Genomic DNA, 18,971 nt, shown 5'->3' with positions numbered 1-18,971 from the left:
AATAATAATAATAATAATAATAATAGGTTTTTTTTAAAGAAACAAGACACTTTCTACAAATTGGTAAAACTGTTAAAGAAATTAGGGGAACTGTAAATTTCTGAGTAACATTGTGGCTTTACTCTAACAAAAGAATACTAATAAGAGATGTAGCTAAGAGGAACAAAAGCATTTCCGATAACTGTATTGAATCATTACATAGGTTTTGCTGGGAGGATAACAACAATTGCCATAACAAGGAAGGAGGAAAATTATTCAGACTTGGTTTATTATATAACGGAGCTGTGTGCCTAAATTTCCTTTCTCCAGTTCTGTTTCATGTACCAGTGAAGGTCCACACCGTGTTAAATCAAGAGCCTTGGCTTCTCTCTGCAATTTGGCAAATGCTGGCTGGCAAAAGGGGATTCAAACATTTGAATGGGGTGTTGCAAGAAGGCTCCACAAAGCAAATTCAGTGATGGCAGTCATCTCTAGCAAGGGCCTTGCTAACAGCTCCAATACCTACCTTTTATACATTATATGAATTACATGGTCTAAACCTCCTTTATGGCTTTTTCTTTTCTTTTAGCCCTGAGAATTCCTGCTTGCAAAAGTATTCAGCAACTCTGAATAGCTGAGCTATGAGCCCTGTGGGTTTCAGACTACAATTTCTACAAGTTTTTGCTGTTGGAGAGGCTAGCTATTAATCAAAAATATCAAGAAGGTACCAGGCTGCCTCATTAACAATAGAGACTTGCGAGTGAAATTAGTTCTGCTTCAGAAGAAAGGAAAGCTTTTGTTATGTGATAGTCATGAGGAAGGAGGTTCTAGTTCTGTCCCACAGAGATATTTTTTTTAGACCCCAGCAAATTTTTATTGTTTTTCTGTTAGCCTTATATAACTGGAGCCTTTAAAAGTATATGACACCTTCTGCAGGCCTAGGCAGCATCCTCGGGAGTAAACAATCAATATGTACAGGACACTTCTCAAGATTCCAGTATGGCTCCAGCCTATTTATATTTTACTTCAGCATACGCCAGAACAGTATAGCCAATGGCACCAGCAGTATTTCACATCTTACAACTTTTCCGGCTATCCACAAATTAGTCACTAATAGACACAGAGACACCAGGAGAAAATGGAAGCTACGATTGTTCATAGTTCCTTGATTAATTACATCCCATTCTCCTTTCTCTGGAGGAGACTTTGGCTGAGCCAAGGGGTGAAATGCTGGGACATTGGATGGAGCTAAATATCATGTAAAGCAGGAAGAGCTTTGCCCATTCTTGTATTTTTGTTCCAGTTGTAAGAGAAACACAATGACAAGAAGTTCTGTGTATGTTAGGTTTCTGCATTGCTCTGTGTATTAGCCAGTGTTGAAATATGTTACTTGTAGTTTAATGAAAGGGACTCGTTCCATTAATTCACGTATAAATTCACATTCTTACTGTTTTGAAGAATTGAGTAAATCAGAGATGTTGTAGCTGTCTCCCAAAGGCCAAGCCTTAAAAAAATAAAACAAAAAGAGATTTCTGAGCTAGTATTTGCTTACATTCAGTCAAGAGTCTTCTCATTCTATTAATTTATTCTTCACAATTTTCCAAATTTATCATACTCCATATAAGCCCCAAATAACTACATTTCAGTTCTTTAACAGCTAGCATCATGATGTCCATGGACTAGTTTTTTCTAGGTCAGAAAACACCTCATGGTTGTACATGTGTGTTGCCTTGTTGCAGGGAGGGTGGCTGATGCTAGACGTAATGAAAAGGGACCGTGGAATTTCATGCTATAATTTCCATTTCTGTTCTCTTTGATCCCTCCAAACTAAACATAATTAAATAGATTGCTTCCTTTTTTGAAGCTGCCAAGAATAGTTCATTAATATATTGAGTCTAATATTATATATTTGTTCACCAATGATTCTCTCCTAGGCCTATATATTTCTTGGGCAAAAAGAAGCATGAGTCTTGAGGAACCTTGTAATATATCTCACTATCCAAGATCAGAAAATCAGAGCTGTCACCTATTCATTAAAAAGTGAGGTTTCAGTCATAAATTGAATGAGCCTTGAGTTTAAAACCCAGATGTTCAAAATGGAATGAACAATCATTGGACCTATTTACATATATATATCTTAATTAATTAAATTATCATTCCTTTTCCCATATCTATTTTCAATATGCCATAATTCCCTATAGGTTAATCAACCAGTTTTCTGTTAGGGTCTGAACTAGCAGATTATGGATAGAATAGGAGCCAAACAATTGTTTCAAAGAAAAAGTGTAGATAGTATAAAAATAGTGCTGGGATTAAGTGCTTCCTTCTCCCAGGCTCTTAGAAGTTTGATGCCACCAATTAAGAATTTAAGGAGTTAATGCTTTTTATTTCTATATTGCAATATTAAAAAATGGTCTTCTTGATTTCATTTTTTTTCATAAGGTACATATCAAGAGGTCCTGCAAAGCCATTTGAGGTCAGGAATCTGTTTGCTTTAAATATCATGTAAGGAACAAATAATGAACAAAGTACAGTAGAACCATGTTGGCAGGCCATTCTCCACGTAAAGACTTTCCATGATTTGCTGACATTACAGAGCTGTCGCAGTTTCAACTCTAGGTTCCTTTGCTCTGACTGTTGAGTAAGTGAGATCCTGTAGCCATGTATGACAATAAAAATGAAAGATGGGTAGTTTTACTTCTGAGTTTTCCTACTTCTGTTATACATGGCCTTCAGTCAACTTGCTTCTTTTCCTCTCTTACTGTGCAATCTGAAGCATAAAAATTTATGGCTAACGGGTGGTTAGTAGCCTCAGGTCTCCTTGCTGCTTTGGAAGAAATTGCAACAGAACTGGCAGGAAGGGGCATCCCCACAACCTGCTCTGCATGGTTTCTACAGAGTCTTCTGCCTGTTGGCCCTGTTTAACATGAGAAGAAAAGCTTGTAGGTAAGAGAACTAGCTTTCCTTCCCACCTTTTAGTGTTGCAGCCTTCCATGATCCATAACTGACTACACTGGGAAGTGATGCCTTTGGGGAAGCAGCCCATGTAGACATCCCATTCCTCACTGTGCTTAGGTGGCTCGGCTGTGTGTGAGTGTTCACGTTCAGTCATTTCACACTGTGCTGTTGTCCCACTATTGTCCCACTTTCATTGTACCTGGCTGACTGACTGCTGCTCTTATCTATAGGCCATAGAAGAGGGTACCCTAGAGGAGATCGAAGAGGAGGTGCGTCAGAAGAAATCCTCCCGCAAGCGCAAGAGAGACGTGGATGTCAGTTCCTCCACCCCGACTACCAGCACTCGTAGCCGGGACAAAGACGATGACAGCAAAAAGCAGAAAAAGCGTGGCCGGCCTCCTGCTGAGAAGCTCTCCCCGAATCCACCCAACCTCACTAAGAAAATGAAGAAGATTGTTGATGCTGTGATTAAGTATAAAGACAGGTAACCGAAAGAAGAGATATTTCTCCTGTATAATTTTACACTTCATATCCTCAGCCATCAGTATTTCTCCTCTGGACAGATGCTTGTGTGCAAGTATCTAAATATTTATTGTTTCTGCTGCCTCTGGACTTTGAAGGGGAATCCAGCATGATGTGAAATACTGGGATTTATGTGAAAAACCGAGACCACAGGTGGTCCTCTGCTTACGATCACAATTGAGCCCAAAATTTCTGTTGCTAAGTGAGACAATTAAGTTAGTTTTGTCTCATTTTATGACCTTTCCTGCCACAGTTGTTAAGTGAATCACTGCAGTTGGTAACGCAATTGTTAAGTGAATCTGGATTCCCCATTGACTTTGCTTGTCAGAAGGTAGCAAAAGATGATCATGTGACCACAGGCCACTGCAACGGTCATAAATGTGAGTCAGTTGCCAAGCATCTGAATTTTGGTCATGTGACCATGGGGATGCTGCAATGGTTCTAACTGTGGAAAATAGTCATAAGTCATTGTTTTCAGTGCTGTTGTAACTTCAAATGGTCATTAAATGAACTGTTGTAAGTCGAGGACCAACTTCTACATGTCAGAGAGAGAGATATTGTTGAGAAGTGAAAAACTAGAATGGAGTGGTGTGAAGTGAGTATGAGCATCATGCTGTAACAGTGAATATATTGGTTGCTTTATGAGAAAAGGTAAAGATTTCTCCTGTCCGGTCATGTCTCATTCTAGGGGGCTTATCTCCGTTTCTTAGCAGAAGGAGCAGTATTGTCCAAAGACATTTCTGTGGTTATGTGGCTACCATGACTATACGCCGAAGCGCACAATATGCTGTTACCTTCCCATTGAAGTGGTACCTATTTATCTACTTGCATTTGCGTGCTTTTGAACTGCTAGGTGGACAGGAATGGGAGCTCACCCCATAGTGTGGCATTCGGGTCCGGGCTGTCAGCTTTCCAGCTGATAAATTCAGAGTCTTTAACCACTGAGCTGCTGCACCCCCTGCCTTATGAGTACAAAAGCTCGATTTTTCACAGAGTCAGAGATGGTAGCAGCAAACCATTCAAAATGTCTTCCATCCCCTGCATGAATCTTCTGCACAATGTCACTTTCCACTGAATTGGAACTGCAACTTCCAGAATTACTAGCCAGTTTGATGTCCCAGTATATCCCCAGTATATCTGGAGGGCATCATATTGGAAAAGGCTAACATAGACCCATTCTTCTTAAACTGCTCCCTGCCAGAGCCTCACAGCTCTGAATTACCATTATAGTAAACATAATTGTTGCCTAATTGTAGATAAAACTATTAAGCTTGATAAACCTATGACAAGCAGGTCACTTCCCTCTCCTCTATTGTGAAACGAAGCTTTGGTTTTAACAGATATTGTTTCTCAGGTCTGATTCACCCCATTGAATCAGTGTTCAATGTTCAGTGTTGCTCTCCTCTATTTTGAAAAGATTTATCCATTGCATGCCAAGGTTTCAAATTCCTCAGCTAATGTAATGCTTCAGAGCCACATCAGACAATATTTGTATGATTAAATTTTAATTCTGGGGGAGGAGAGCAATTTTCAGTAGGAAGATAGCATGCCAGAATATGATACCACACTTTTTCTCTCCAACCATAATCCCAATGAAATTAAAGTATTGAAGGAAGCAGGGGGTAAATTTCATTTTTCAATCAACTAAAAAAAACAACACCACCAATATGACATGAACTAGCAGGAGAAAACTATTTTCCTCAGATTCACAGCTTGAAGTAGGTTTAGATTTAAATTTTCCTACACATTGTATAAATAAAAATTGATTTGCTGTGTTAATTTGTATATTAACCAATACACATTAATCCTGGAGCTACTAATCCAGCATAACAGCCATTAGTATATAAAACAAAACAGTCTTCATATTTCACTTCACTTCTCAGTCCATGACAGCCAGAGTAGATGCCACTGAACTGACCTGCTCTGGGAAAGACACGCCATGTTTTAGATGTTTTCCTTCATCTTGTCTTGTAGCAGCAGTGGACGTCAGCTTAGTGAAGTCTTCATTCAACTGCCTTCTCGAAAAGAGCTTCCAGAATATTATGAACTCATTCGCAAACCAGTGGATTTCAAGAAGATAAAGGTACTTTAGGAGTTATTTGTCTTTCTCTAATTCAGAGATGGACCCAATGTTTGTTTATTTCCTTACTTGATTTATATCTCGTCTTTATTTGTGCAACTCAAGGCAACATATAGAATGCTCATACCTATTTTCCTCACAACAACCACCTTTAAAGTAGATTGGGCTGAGAAAAGGACTGACCCAAAGTCACCTAGCTCTGCCTCCTATGCCTAAGGCGGGACTAGAAAGTTGCTACTTCAGCACTTTAATACCAAAGTGGCTCTTGGTAACAGAAATGGTAAAATAGGCCTGTTGCCCATCTTAAGCAGGATGCAGCACCTTGGATTTGAATCAGATCGGGTAGTTTCGCCTCGTGTGAGAGAAAGCAGAGTGGCCTATAACCACAGCAGATTTCATTTCCCATACCCACTCAGCAGATGATATCTAGTCAGGTTGAGAAGACTGACTTGAGAAGATTGGTCATGTGATGGAAAACCCACCTACTGCAGTTTTCTGACAATATCACATGCCTATTTTTTGTCCCCTTCTTTACAAGAACAGGCTGAGCCCAGTAGTTTAATGCCTACAACAAGGGTAGTGAACTGATTTCTTAGTGCAACGTAATTAACATGTGCCTCTGCAATTTCTAACTGTGGGATGCCCATCATTCTGCATTGTTTCGGAGAACACTTTCTGATGAAGCTAAGTGACTTGTGTTGCACATAACTATAACTTTAGTAAGGTATATATAGCCCATTTGAAACATGGAGATATTAGCCATCAATATTGCATTGTACCTTTTTAAGCTGTGTTATAGAGTATGTCTTAAATAGTTCTTAATATATTTTAATGCATTAAAGTGTATACATTCAAAGGATGCAACAGCATGCTGGTTTCCTGAACAGGATGGTGGAAGTCTTTGTGGTAGCTTGTAGTATCTCTGATTTACTGAATGAAGCCATTCTCAGTTAGCGAAGGTAACCTTTTTAAAACTTCCAATGAATCTTATTCGCTTGTTTAGATAAATTTAGATTTTAAGTCTAATCGTCTTAATATAGAAATTTCAAAATGCCCTCCCTTTAACAACAGAAAGATTCATGAGCATGTTAGATCCCTTTGCATTTTAACTTCTAAGATAGCATTACTTCATTTGAGGCTTTCAAACTAGTTACAGGACAAAGGGGATATAGTGTGGATTGCCAAAGATCCACCTAATCATCAATTGAGTGGCACAATTAGTGATTTCCCTTGAGGCCTTTTAAAGGGCCAAACATCAGATAGCCATCTTGCTCATCCAGTTGTTCATTTGTTCAACAATCAAGAGTTTCAGTCAATACTTCCACAAAATCAATACTATTGAAATATTGTATAATTGTGTAAAAATATTGTATAATTGTACAATGGATGTTGTTTCTACATGTCTTCTAAGTGAATTAACAGCACAGATGTCCTACAGAATCCATACTGATGTACTATCTCTGTCCATGTTCCTAATTTAAAAAAAAAAATTGTTGAGGATAAACCCTTTTAGCTTTAAGAATTGCTCCTTTTTCTCCTCTCGATTGCTGAAAGATGCATACAGCTAGGGGCATCATCTCACTCTGATGACAAGTGAACAAAGGCAGGAATCTGAATCTTTTGTTCAGTAAAACATTGTTTTGTTTCTCCTTTGCTGCCTCCCCCCCCCCCTTCACTTTTAGGAGCGTATCCGGAACCACAAATATCGCAGCCTGAATGATTTGGAGAAGGATGTCATGCTTCTATGTCAGAATGCTCAGACTTTCAATCTTGAAGGGTCACTGGTAAGATCTCCCTGCAGTTAGAGAATGTTCTTGACATTAAAAAAAATGTATGGTTCCCCCCATCTTGTGAATTGAACGAGTTCTCCTCTAGTTAAATAAATTAGGACAATTAAGATGTGTTTTGAGAGATGCCTAGTTTCCGTGCTGTGTAAGCAGACGGATTCAGTACAGAGAGTCCTCGATTTACACAACAGATCGTTTAGTGACCGTTTGACGTTACAATGGCCGTGAAAAAAGTGACTTATGACCATTTTTCACACTTATGACCGTTGTAGCATCCCCAGAATCATGTGATTTACATTCAGATGTTTGACTCACATTTATGACAGTTGCAGTGTCCCAGGGTCATGTGATCCTTACTGATAAGTAGGGGAAGTCAATGGGGAAGCCAGATTATCTTAACAATTGTGCTACTAATTTAACAACTGCAGCAATTCACTTAACAAATATGGCAAGAAAAGTCGTAAAATGAGGCAATACTCACTTAACAAATTTCTCACTTAACATAAAATTTGGGATCAACTGGTTGTAAGTTGAGGACTGCCTGTAGTTTTTATAATACCATGGTTGTGGGCATATACATATAGCAAGAATTCCTTTGCAGAGGTATGACAAATCATTAGTCATAATTGATGGGTAAGAATTATCAGGAGATAATGAGTTTTATGAATCTCTTAAAGCTCTTTTCTATTATCTCTCACATCCATAACCAAGCTTTAGAAACTCCCTTCAATTTACCTGTAATATGTATCTGATGCTGTTTCAAATGCTACTGCAACCAATTGAGTAAATGGTCTTAGGGCAGCCACTTTTTTCCATTCTTCCCAATTTCAGTATGGAACACAAGGTTGTTGGAAGATTACAACAAGCTATATGATAGGAGCAGTAGACACTCAAAAGTGTTCTATAAATCCCCAGTAGGATTAAGAATGACCCTATTTTTTAAAACAAAACCTTCATAACAATTAAGGGCATGGACTGAGAATAAATATAGAATTTAGCCCAGTGGAATGAAAGGATTAGATCAATCATGGTTTCTGCATCTTCCTTTCTTCTATGGTTTCCTGCAGATTTATGAAGACTCAATTGTACTACAGTCTGTCTTTACTAGTGTGAGGCAAAAAATTGAAAAAGAAGAAGACAGCGAGGGAGAAGAGAGTGAAGAGGAGGAAGAGGGAGAAGAAGAAGGATCTGAATCAGAATGTGAGCTTCATGAACTTCATGGACACACCTGTGTCATTTTCTTGGTAGCAATACAGAAGTAATGTGCCTTTCCTGGGATACTTTTCAACTTCAGTGATAGAACTGTAGAGTTGGAAGGTACATTAGAAGTCATTCAATCCCCTACTCAGGGCTAGCTCTATAAGAGAATCTCTGACAGATGCCCATCCAACCTTCCATGAAGAGCTCATGTCCTATGGCACTGTTTTAGTAGCAGACAGCTTGTAATCAGGAGGTTCCTCCTGATATTTGCCTCAAATCTCCTTTCTTGCCGTTTTAACTTATTGGTCCTCATTCTTTCCTATGGCTCAGTAGACAAGAAGATGGCTATTGTATCTTCCTTTAAGTCATATTTCTTTAAACTAAAGATATCCATTTTTCATAGGCTCGGTTTTCAAACATTTCACATCTTAGTGGCCTTTTTATGAACTTGCTCTAATTTGTCTCTTGGTGCTCAGAGCTGGATATAGTATTCCATGTTCCTGGTATTTCTGAGTGCACATCCACTTGTGATGCTTTTTGGGTTTTGGAGATAGCCAGACCTGGCTAGGTACTTCTTGTTAAATATAAGGAAAAAGTACAAAAATTATGATGGGCAGATGAAAAGGTATCTGAAAGCCTGAAATTAGAGCCATCCGGAAAGGCTGACATTTTATAAAAAAAAAGAGGAAAGGCTGACATTTAACAATTAGGATCCAGAGCTTGTAAAGAAAGCCTCATCCTGCCTTTTTTGCACCATAAAAGGCTGTTTTGTACATAAACGGCTGTTTGGTTTTTTCATAAGAAGAAAAAGAGTTTTTGGTGTGGTTATTTCACAAAACAAGCTAGATTATTAGATTTAGGAATACAGTGAAGCAGATTATTGGAGCATTTGGAAATAGATATATAAGTAGAATTGTGTCTATTTCTCGTGTAATGTGTATATGAAAATCAGGACAGATTTCAAACCTGTTTCAGTCATAATTCATAACGGCACAAGAACATAATCTCATAGCCAGTTTTGCAGTCTCACTCTGTCTTTTCTTCTTCTCAGCTCGTTCTGTCAAAGTGAAGATTAAACTGGGCAGAAAGGAAAAAGTACCAGACCGAATGAAAGGCCGCAGACGCACCAGCCGTGGGTCCCGAGCTAAACCTGTAGTTAGTGATGATGATAGCGAGGAAGAGCAAGAAGAGGTAGGTAAAACAATAGATTTTCCCCCAAAGTGTCATCAGTGATCCCAGGAAAGTGTTTTTGTTGGAGACAGATGGCCAAAGAAAGAAAGAAGAGGGCCTTTTCCACTTAAATAAGCAGAAAGGAAACACAAAACCAAGTTCGCCTTTTCAGAAAGCTATATGGTACGACGAGTAAAAATTTTAGACCTTGGTTCATCCATGAGACTTCCTGGATGATTACTGCTTTTCTGCCTGGCTACCTACTTCCTAGGACAGTCAGGAAGACACCCGATACATTAAGGTACAACTAAAAAGTATTTTCCTCGTCTCTCCTAGGATCGCTCAGGAAGTGGCACAGAAGATGACTAGGTGACATTCCGTGATGGAGACCTCAGGCATCAGTTTTTCCAAAGCAGAGGTGCTCTAGTCCTTTAGCTGCAACGGGTAGCAAGAAAAGTAGTATTGGATGTGGGTAAACTGTATAAATTCTTCCATATTTATACTGCAGTGAAGATGTAGGACTTATTTGTGTCTTGCCTTGTCCTCACATCAGTAGCGTTTGTAACAGCATTAACTGTTTTTTAAAAAGATTATGACTGGGGGAACACTTGATTTTTTTTTTTTTTAATGGCAGTACTATTTTCAGTTGCAGTATTGAATCACTGTAGTTTTAACCTGTGGGTGCATGTGTGTGAGCAGTCCACTTCCTAGTACTGTATTTTATGAAACAGGTCAAACAGCCAGCTGCTCCCCCCAAAGCAAGGAGAGGGTGGCAGGAGTAACTGTGTCAGTGTCACTGGATTTCAAACAGTAATAAATTAAGCAAAACAAACACCCCACCATCACCGTGCTGCGTTTGTTAAATGTGCTTCTCGTTTACGGTAACATCTGGAAAGCCCCTCCCATCAGCTCAGTAAGGTCTGATATACCCATCTTCTGATCCATTCAGAGAATACAGAATATCAGAGTTGGAAGGAACTTTGGAGGTTTTCTAGTCCAACCACCTGCTCAAGCAGGAGACCCTGTACCATTTCAGACAAGTGGCTGTCCAGTCTCTTCTTGACTATGACGACCATGATTAGGGCCTGCTTAGAATAATTGTCCAGAAGTTCGTAAATTCCCATCTGGCTTCTCATCTGTAGTATTATTCAAAGGAGATGGCAGCCCAGGTTACAATACCTTTTACCATTCCAGATTGCACAAGAGATTTTGACCAGGCCTGTTTTTGTAAGAGATATTTAAAGAATTTAAAGATGAAAAAATCAAAACACATCTTTAAAGCATTTTAGCTTTTATTCATTTTGTCTCTGGTATTTTTTTTCTCATTCTAAAAGACTCTGCTTCTTTTATCCACATCTATGTTTGTGGGAGATCATCTTCCATGACCGGCTGGGCGATGAAATTCATTCATGGGCTAGCCAAGAACAACAAGAGAGGGGAGCAAATCGCTCTATTTCAAATTGAGTTACTTGAGTAGAATTGAGTAGGCCATGTATTCTGTAAATATACAGACTTATGATACACATGTGGAAGTTACTAAGTAAGTTTGTGGTTACTGTGGTTTAAGAGATGCTGTATTTAAACAGGCTACCATGCCCTTGTGACAGGCTTTCCCGTTAGAAGGGGGCAGGGAGGCTAATCCTCAGATCAGCCTATTTCTCTCACACACATAGAATTTGCTACATAAAAATATTTTCCTTGGAATACCCAGATTTTGGGAAATTATACAAAATAAACATAGTATACATTTTTATTTCAGGAAAAGAATTTCCTTCTGTATTTTTCCATATAGCTCATGTAACCCCTTGGAAATGTTACTATGTAACAGGAAAAAAGTAGTGTTGGAAGCAGTTCAGAACACAAAGGAACCCTTGCTGGAAATTAACTTTCTGAAAAATGAGAGCAAAGCAACAGCTCAACTCACTGCATTATGCTATGCAGGGAGTTAATATGGTGTGAAGAAGACAGGCCTGGACACTCTTACTCCTTCAAATCATCCTTAGTCCTCTTTCCCAATTAACTGAATTCTGCTCCCTTAATAACAAACAATCTCAGCCAATTAGAGTCCATATCCTGTTGTATCACAATCGGTATAGTTCTGTACCAAGGAGTGAAAGCTTTTCCAAATTGTAACATCACGGCAACAGACGGTACCACCCCCACGGTGTTCTTCTGCATGATTACGGTTCATGTCTCCAACACAGGCCCACCCCGAATCACTCTCTATTCCAACACACCACTTGGAATGGTCAGACGTGGAAAAGAAGGTGGTAGCTGGGTCTCGGAATGCAAGTTTCTCCACATTGTAGACTCTGTACTGTCCAGAGCAGTTGGATGCCAAAACCCCTGGAGACTTGAGCCAGAACTCAACATAGAGATCAGTAGCAAGAGCCTGGGCCAACCATCCAGAGTACAGATCTGGGGAGATGAAATAGAAAATGAATGTATGAGGGTAGTTTTGATATAACTCAGTGGCCATATTCCCTTACTCTCTCTAGTAACTCCACTGCTTTCTACGCCTATCCAGACTAACCATCCCCCATCATTACTTACCATCATCAAAGAAACTGAATTTTGCAAAGCTGACGAATTCCTTGCCCCCTTTTGATGTCAGAGTCACCTGGGAGTTCCATGGCTCCTCCCGAACATGTTCTCCCTCAGAAGCATTCAACAAGGCAGGCAGATCCCGGGCAAAGGCCCCTTGCACCTGGTAATCGTAGACATGGGGCTCCGTGAAGAGCAGCTGATTCCCTAAGGCAGAAATACAGTGTACAGTATTAGATTCATTGGTTGGGAGTGCATTATCATCATGCCAGGGGAAAAAAAAACATTTTGACACCTCTGTGATCCGAGAACAGCTAAGGATATTTCTGAACTGCTGGGATCTACATTCTCCAGTCTCAGAAAGACCCTTTGCTTTCCCCATTTGCACTTCCTTCAGATGGCTTATAAGAGGATGCCACATCCCCATTCTCATCATGCTTGTCTCTGTAATGAAGCTTTAAAAATAAACACTACTAATTGATTGGCTTTCCAAGGCAGCTTGACGACTGTTAGGAAGGGGAGAAGGCAAGGAGACAGGGACTCTTAAAAACAAACTGCAATCCAGAATTTTGGGATCTGGAGCAGCTAAATCCAAATCCCAATGTGGGAAGCTAGGAATATAGCACTACCTTGTGTGGAATCTTCCTCAGTTTATCCATAGGAATAGTGTGCTTCTTGAAATGGAATCATGTTGAGAGATGGTGCTACTTAGTGAAGGTCTCCTGCTTATGCATGTGCTATTCCTTTGTGGGGACAAGGGATGGACTGTCCTTCCATTTTTGTGGGAAGGCTTGGCATGGCATGGTTAAATGACTGGATGATATATTGACACATGCATTTCAGGGAAGCTAGTGTCAAAATATTTGGCTGGAATTCTTCCTCACAAACTTTTGTAGCTCTTGAACAATAATTTTAGAAGTTATGCTTCTTAGGAGCATGAACCTGCCCATTCCTCTTCCCTTCATTTCCATGGTAATAGCTCTTGTCTTGACTATCCTAGCTACAGCTTCATAATCCATTCATTCTCTTGTTGAAGCCACAAATTCAGGAAGATTTTAGTTTGGGAAAGACATTTTAGCACTTCCTAGCCAAATGCCCTGAAATAATCCCAAGGTTTTGGTTTTCAGCATGAAGTTTTTAAACATCCTAACATTCCCCAGCCTTCGCACCTACCTATGGCTTTGAACTGGCTATAGGGGTAGGTGACACACAGAAAGCTCTGTCCGTAAGTCAGGGCAGTGTGGGGCCATGCATACTTCTTCTCATCCAGTCTGGGAGGAAACCGAGGTGTGCTGTGAACAAGCCAGAATCCTTGACTTCTGTCCAGGAGGATGACCCCTGAGGGGGAGAAAAAAACAAAGCATGCAGTCAATCTCTGTCCAGCTATCTTGAAGTCCCAGAAGTGCAGTATGGGGTGGCTTGTCTGCTCCACCACAGACTAAACTGAAGAAAAGTCCAAGACTGCAGGTCACAGCTAGCCTATTTCTTTGAATACCATTTGATGCAAGGGCACTACCTTTTGTATGACCCTTAGAAGCATAGAAATTCTCCTTTGGAGGCTCATCGTTGTACAGGACATAGGCCATCTCTTCCTCCCTCTGGAGGGAAAATAAAACACAGGTAGAGCAGGGTTTTTCAAACAGAACTTGAGTAGCTTCATGAGATGAATAGCAAAAAGAGATTCACTTGAATGGTATCCACAGCAATTTTCTTAAGGGGAGGCTTATTAGGTGACATTTCAAACCCTTCCCTCCAGGGGGCATTTATGTTCATGACTTGACATATTGTTTTACTTCTTGACCAGACGGTCTGGGATTTTTTTAAACTAACAAGTTCCACAGTCTGAAAAAGTTAGAGAACCTATGGCAGCCTGACACCAGCCTCAGCTACTGTGGCCTTTACCACAATTTAGCATCCAATCCCTTTCCTGGTCAGATGGATCTACTTGTGATGGACAAGTAGTCACTGGTGTGATTCAAGGGAAATCTTGGTCAGTAGAAACTGAGAGCCACGTTACCCCATGACCATGATTTTTAATTTGGAACCATGAGAAACTGCTCTTTCTGCAGACTCACCTGCCTGTTTGCTGCCTCCAGGTATAGCTGATTCAGTGTTCTGCCCACAGCTCCCTCAGTACTGTTCATCAAGCTCCTGCCTTGCACCCAGCCCTGGGTACGTCCATCTTGATACATGTACCGCATGCCTTTTACCGGGGAGCTGTGATGGGACTTCGGCAGCTTGTAAACAATAAACCTGTAAAAGAGGCCTTCAGAAATCAGCCCATGGATGAGAAAACTCTATTTAATTTCCACTGAAGTATGCAACATGACTTCATTGTAAGATTAAGAGTTACAGACTGAAAGGAAATGAGCTAGAGCAGGGGTGTCAAACTCGTGACGTTGCAGCGGTGTCACGTTATGTATCGTGACTTTTCTCCCCTTCACTAAACCGGGCGTGGGCGTGGCCAATGTTTGACACATCCAGCCCATGGCCTGTGAGTTTGACAGCCCTGAGAAAGAGCATATTAGGGATGCAAATTCCCGAGGCGATCTAGGGAAGTGGTGAAATTCACAGGATTTCAAAGACAGCTTCACTGAGAAATTCACTGAGAAATAGGATGTTTCCCAGCAGTGGCACTACATTAGAGACCAATCTTCTGCCAGAAATCCAAATGACTCAAATCACTTCTGATCTTTAGAAAAACCTTAAGAGGGAAGATGTTCCATAGGGTACAGTCATCAATACATCCATTAGGAATTTTGTTTGTAGTAATTTATGAAAATTTTGGATAATTTTAAGGATTATTGTTTCATTATATATGTACTTCTGTCTTAATTGTACACCACCAAGAGTCCATGTAGAGTGTGATTGTTGATAAATACAATAAATAAATGCAATTTCTGACTAAAAGGCAGCCAGGATAGAGTGTACTATCTCTTACACAAGACATTTCAAATACACCTCTTCATGGATGGTTGCAGGGAAGGAGTTGGGGTAAAGGCTACAAACTGCCAAAGAAACAGGAAGGCCAAGGAGGGAAAGGGAGAGGGAGAGAATTTAGTTTACTTTTTGTAAATTGCTCTAGAAACTTTGACGAAAGGCAGGAAAGGAATCGTTTTTGAAAAAACAAAAGATAAAGCCAGGTAAAATAGACACATACCAGTCCACAGGCTTCCCAGAGTCGTCATAGCAGGAAATGCTCCCATACACAACATTGTATGTAAGAGCCAAAGAGAGTGCCAGAATGAGCAGCATCAGGATTCTGCAGAATCCCTGCAAAGGATGTAAAATCAAGGCTAAAAATGAAAGTCAGGACAACAATTGCCACTTCCACCATTATCCTACCCATGAGGTTCCCATTTTTTTTATTTAACTGAGGGCAGTTTTCTAACCAAACATTTTTTAAGGAAAACTGGTTTATGGTCCAATGTATTTTCCCCTTTCCAATATGCCTATCTCAGTTGTTGATTCTTTTACATTTACTTCCCAACTTATTTTCACTTCTCCATTTAGCAAATGGGGTTTGTAATCCTGAAATACAAATGACTTTGTCTTGCATAGTCCCTGGAGGTCTCTACTTAAAACTGTGTTCAAAGGACACATTCACACTGAAGCATAAAGCAACCACATGTGCTGGATTTACACAACGGAGAACTAGTCGGTTTACCCATCACTCATTGTACCAATCCATGTGAAAAATACAAAAATGCATCTTTCGTTGGGGTGCGATTATTACTTCTTTTTCCCCCAATAACTCAAGACTCAGATTAAGACAGCCATGGCACAGAAAACTCAAAAGAGGAAAAACAGGCAACCCAGAATCGGACTAACCAAAAAGAGATTTACATCTCCGTGCATCTCATTCTAGTCCAAGGACTAACGCGGAGAAATTAAATCAATCTTACCCAACCTGATGATCTCCACTTATCTTATACTGCAATGCCACATTCCCTGCACAGCATAATTATGGAAAATGGGAGTTGAAAGAAACCCAACGCTCCTGAAAGGCGTCAGGAAAGCCGAGTCATAATCCCAGACAGGGAGTCTCTCCTCCCAGCGTTAAAGCTCTCCGGGGCGGAAGACACAGAAAGAAATCACAGAGAAGGGAGCGAGCACGCAGAAAGCGCTCGCCCGGCGCTCTGCAATCCGCGAAGGCGAGCGCTCCCCGCCGCTTGCCGACCCTTTTCTGACTCAACTTCCTGGGCGCGATGCCCCCCGCCTGTCGAGGGATCTGCTCCTCCTCGCCTCGCCTGTTACTAGAGATGACCGTCAGAAGCTTTTTCGGATGCTCCGGAGGACGTACTACTCAGGTAGTGCAGCCGCCGAAGGGGGACAATGCGAACTGGACTCTTAAACAGCTGCCTTAGCAGTGCCCCGCCTCGCTCCAGGTGAAAGGAGAAAACGGCGAGCGACCTTGCCAAAAGCTCAGCCAGCAATACTGTACAGTACTTACTTCCCCACGGGGAAGAAAATCATGTGTCTCAGCTCCACCCTTCCCACTTGGCGGCGGCGGCGGCGGCGGCGGGGCGGCTCTTGCAGCAAACCCCGGGCAGAAAGCGAAGGCGATACCAAGCTCAGCGGGCGCCGGGCGGGGGTGGCGGAAGGCGTTTGGCGGCGCTTGCCTATGCCCAGGCAGCTGCGCTTATGAGAAGAGGGAAGATGGTCATTTGAGGGCACCAGCCGCCTGCTGTACATTGCAGACTAGGTGGAAAATCGTAGCTACTCGGTGGTTTGTTCGGAAAACAACAGTAGGGAAGTTTCTTGTAGTTGTCAAGACGCCTTAGAACTGACTTGCTCAATTACACGGACACAACCCTGCGGCTTTGCTTCCTCATTAAATTTACTGCCGGGGAATCTCCTGGCGATCTCCTATCCTAGCGCCACCAAGTGCTGACCCTGGTTTAATTCCCTAGAGATGAATCAAGATCTGAGATCTCGGTAGATGTTAGCTCATTGAGGTAATCCAGACAAGAAGCACAACGAATCGGACTTTACCTGTTGATTGTCCTACGTGTTCTGCTGTCCAGGTGCTGTTTTTTTATCAGCCTGGTGTGACTTGGTGTCTTCTGAAGCTGATATTCCATAGGTTCCATAGGAGCAGCTTCTTCAGATTCAAAATCTGAGTTATGAGCCTGGGTCATGACCCTTTTTCCAGCACTAGCACACTGTCTGCATAGTTTAAATCATTTGTTTCTGTATCTTTAAAGGCTTTAGAGAAGCAGGATAGAAAGAGTACTGTGATTTCTTTTAACTTTGGTGATGGAGAAGACTTATGAGAATATTGTGGACAGCCAAAAAAATCAACAAATGGATCATTGAACAAATCAATGAAAAGTTCTCACTTATAAATGACCATAAATTATTCTATTTCAGACAAAGTATGTGAAGACACAACTCTCTGGAAAAGGCTTTAATGCTGGGAAAGTAGAAACAAAAATAAAGGACAACCAGGAGCAAAGTGGATGGACTTGATGATAATGGCAATGAGTGCACCATTGGGAAACCTAAAGGAAGAGATTAGGGATAGACCAGGGGTGAAATGCTCCCGGTTCGGACCGGATCACCTGATTGGTTCGGACCGGATCACCTGATCGGGTAGTGATGGTGGCAAGTGGTTTGGAGAACCAGTAACAAAAATTCCTGCCCCCCTCCCATGCCCAGCTGAGCCGCGTGATCATCAGAAACTTTTTTTTTTACTTTTAATAGCATTTTTTCTATAACCTCTTTGGCCACTCCCACCCAGTCACACATTACCACCACCACCCACCAAGCCACGCCCACAGAACCGGTAGTAACAAATTTTACATTTCACCACTGGGATAGACTGTTACCCAGAAAAGCTATCTGTGAAAGCTAGGAGTCAAAAATCATGTAAATAAATAATAAATTTGAATACCACCTAGTGAAGTCCTAGAACAATGCTTAATTATTAAATAACCAGAGAGAAAGGATGATTGGACACACCCTAACACACTTTTAAAGACTGAAAACTTCTCTGAAAGAGATTCTTTCTTTCTTTTTTTTGGAAGAAGAATCAGCTGTCAGGTAGCCCTTTGACCAAAATATTTGGTTTGCATTTGAAAGTAAATAATCAAGAAACATAACAATGTTTATAATGTTAAATGCTGGCAAAAGATTAAAAAAGAGGAATCCATATCTTGCTTAGGATCAATTGCAATCATTAAAATAAATGTATTATGCAAAGTAAATAAACTATTTCAAATGGCATCAATTATAATTTCTGAGATAATTCTACACAGATGGCAAGAATCTCTCAGTAACTTCATATGGAGTGTGACTAGTGTTAAAGAGACTAGTGTTAAGCAAAAATTTCTACAAGATTCTAAAGAAATTTCAATATTAAGTTATTTAGCTTAAGACCAAAACATTTATTACATAACAAGTATCTTGATATAATGTATGCTCTTCCTTCATCTCATCATTTTCAATGTTATCAATGAGAAAGCCAAATAATCATAATACTTGTAACTTTAATATTTTAAACTGTAACTAGTATAGATAGAATATCCTCTCTTGTATGGATATAATTTTTTCTTTTTTTTTTCTTTTTCTTTCCTCTTTTCTATACTTATTAGATTTTTATCCCACTTTTATATGTTTTTATATATATTTATATATTTCATGCTTATAGACGACCATCTCCCTCAGTGAGAGACTCTGGGCAATGTACAGTATAAATATATTCATCACTTTTATAGCAATAGCACTTA

At 40.4% G+C, this 18,971-nt stretch overlaps 2 protein-coding genes across 25 annotated transcripts in view; one reads left to right on the top strand and one right to left on the bottom strand.

Moving 5' to 3' along the window:
* The window catches only part of SMARCA4 (SWI/SNF related BAF chromatin remodeling complex subunit ATPase 4), a 75,719-nt gene extending 65,191 nt beyond the window's left edge, over positions 1-10,528 (top strand). For 12 of the 23 annotated variants that reach the window (XM_034434467.3, XM_034434465.3, XM_034434464.3 and 9 more), the window contains 6 exons: positions 3,168-3,421; positions 5,434-5,542; positions 7,222-7,323; positions 8,394-8,526; positions 9,578-9,717; positions 10,033-10,528. In XM_034434467.3, coding sequence (XP_034290358.2) covers positions 3,168-3,421; positions 5,434-5,542; positions 7,222-7,323; positions 8,394-8,526; positions 9,578-9,717; positions 10,033-10,065 — 771 coding nt within the window. In that variant the 3' untranslated portion in view covers positions 10,066-10,528. The remainder of the gene's footprint in view (positions 1-3,167; positions 3,422-5,433; positions 5,543-7,221; positions 7,324-8,393; positions 8,527-9,577; positions 9,718-10,032) is intronic. The other 11 variants (XM_034434468.3, XM_034434466.3, XM_087888575.1 and 8 more) reach the window with 1 other exon arrangement.
* A 442-nt stretch (positions 10,529-10,970) lies between these two features.
* DNASE2 (deoxyribonuclease 2, lysosomal) lies at positions 10,971-16,957 on the bottom strand. 2 transcript variants are annotated; one of them, XM_034434472.3, is made up of 7 exons: positions 16,694-16,957; positions 15,401-15,513; positions 14,316-14,493; positions 13,757-13,838; positions 13,414-13,578; positions 12,250-12,447; positions 10,971-12,114 (listed from the first exon to the last, which is right to left on the bottom strand). In XM_034434472.3, the coding sequence occupies exons 2-7, from the start codon at positions 15,493-15,495 to the stop codon at positions 11,756-11,758; spliced, it is 1,077 nt and encodes a 358-aa protein (XP_034290363.1). In that variant the 5' UTR covers positions 15,496-15,513; positions 16,694-16,957; the 3' UTR covers positions 10,971-11,755. The 2 variants fall into 2 exon arrangements, with proteins under 2 accessions (XP_034290363.1, XP_034290361.1); XM_034434470.3 differs by having other exon boundaries at positions 16,146-16,716.
* Positions 16,958-18,971: the final 2,014 nt, after the last annotated feature.

The sequence above is a fragment of the Pantherophis guttatus genome, chromosome 2 (assembly GCF_059756535.1).
Source record: "Pantherophis guttatus breed Tessera chromosome 2, ASM5975653v1, whole genome shotgun sequence".
Classification (NCBI taxonomy): domain Eukaryota; kingdom Metazoa; phylum Chordata; class Lepidosauria; order Squamata; family Colubridae; genus Pantherophis; species Pantherophis guttatus.
The sequence above is the reverse complement of the archived record's forward strand: the minus strand, read 5'-3'. Positions and strand labels throughout refer to the sequence as shown.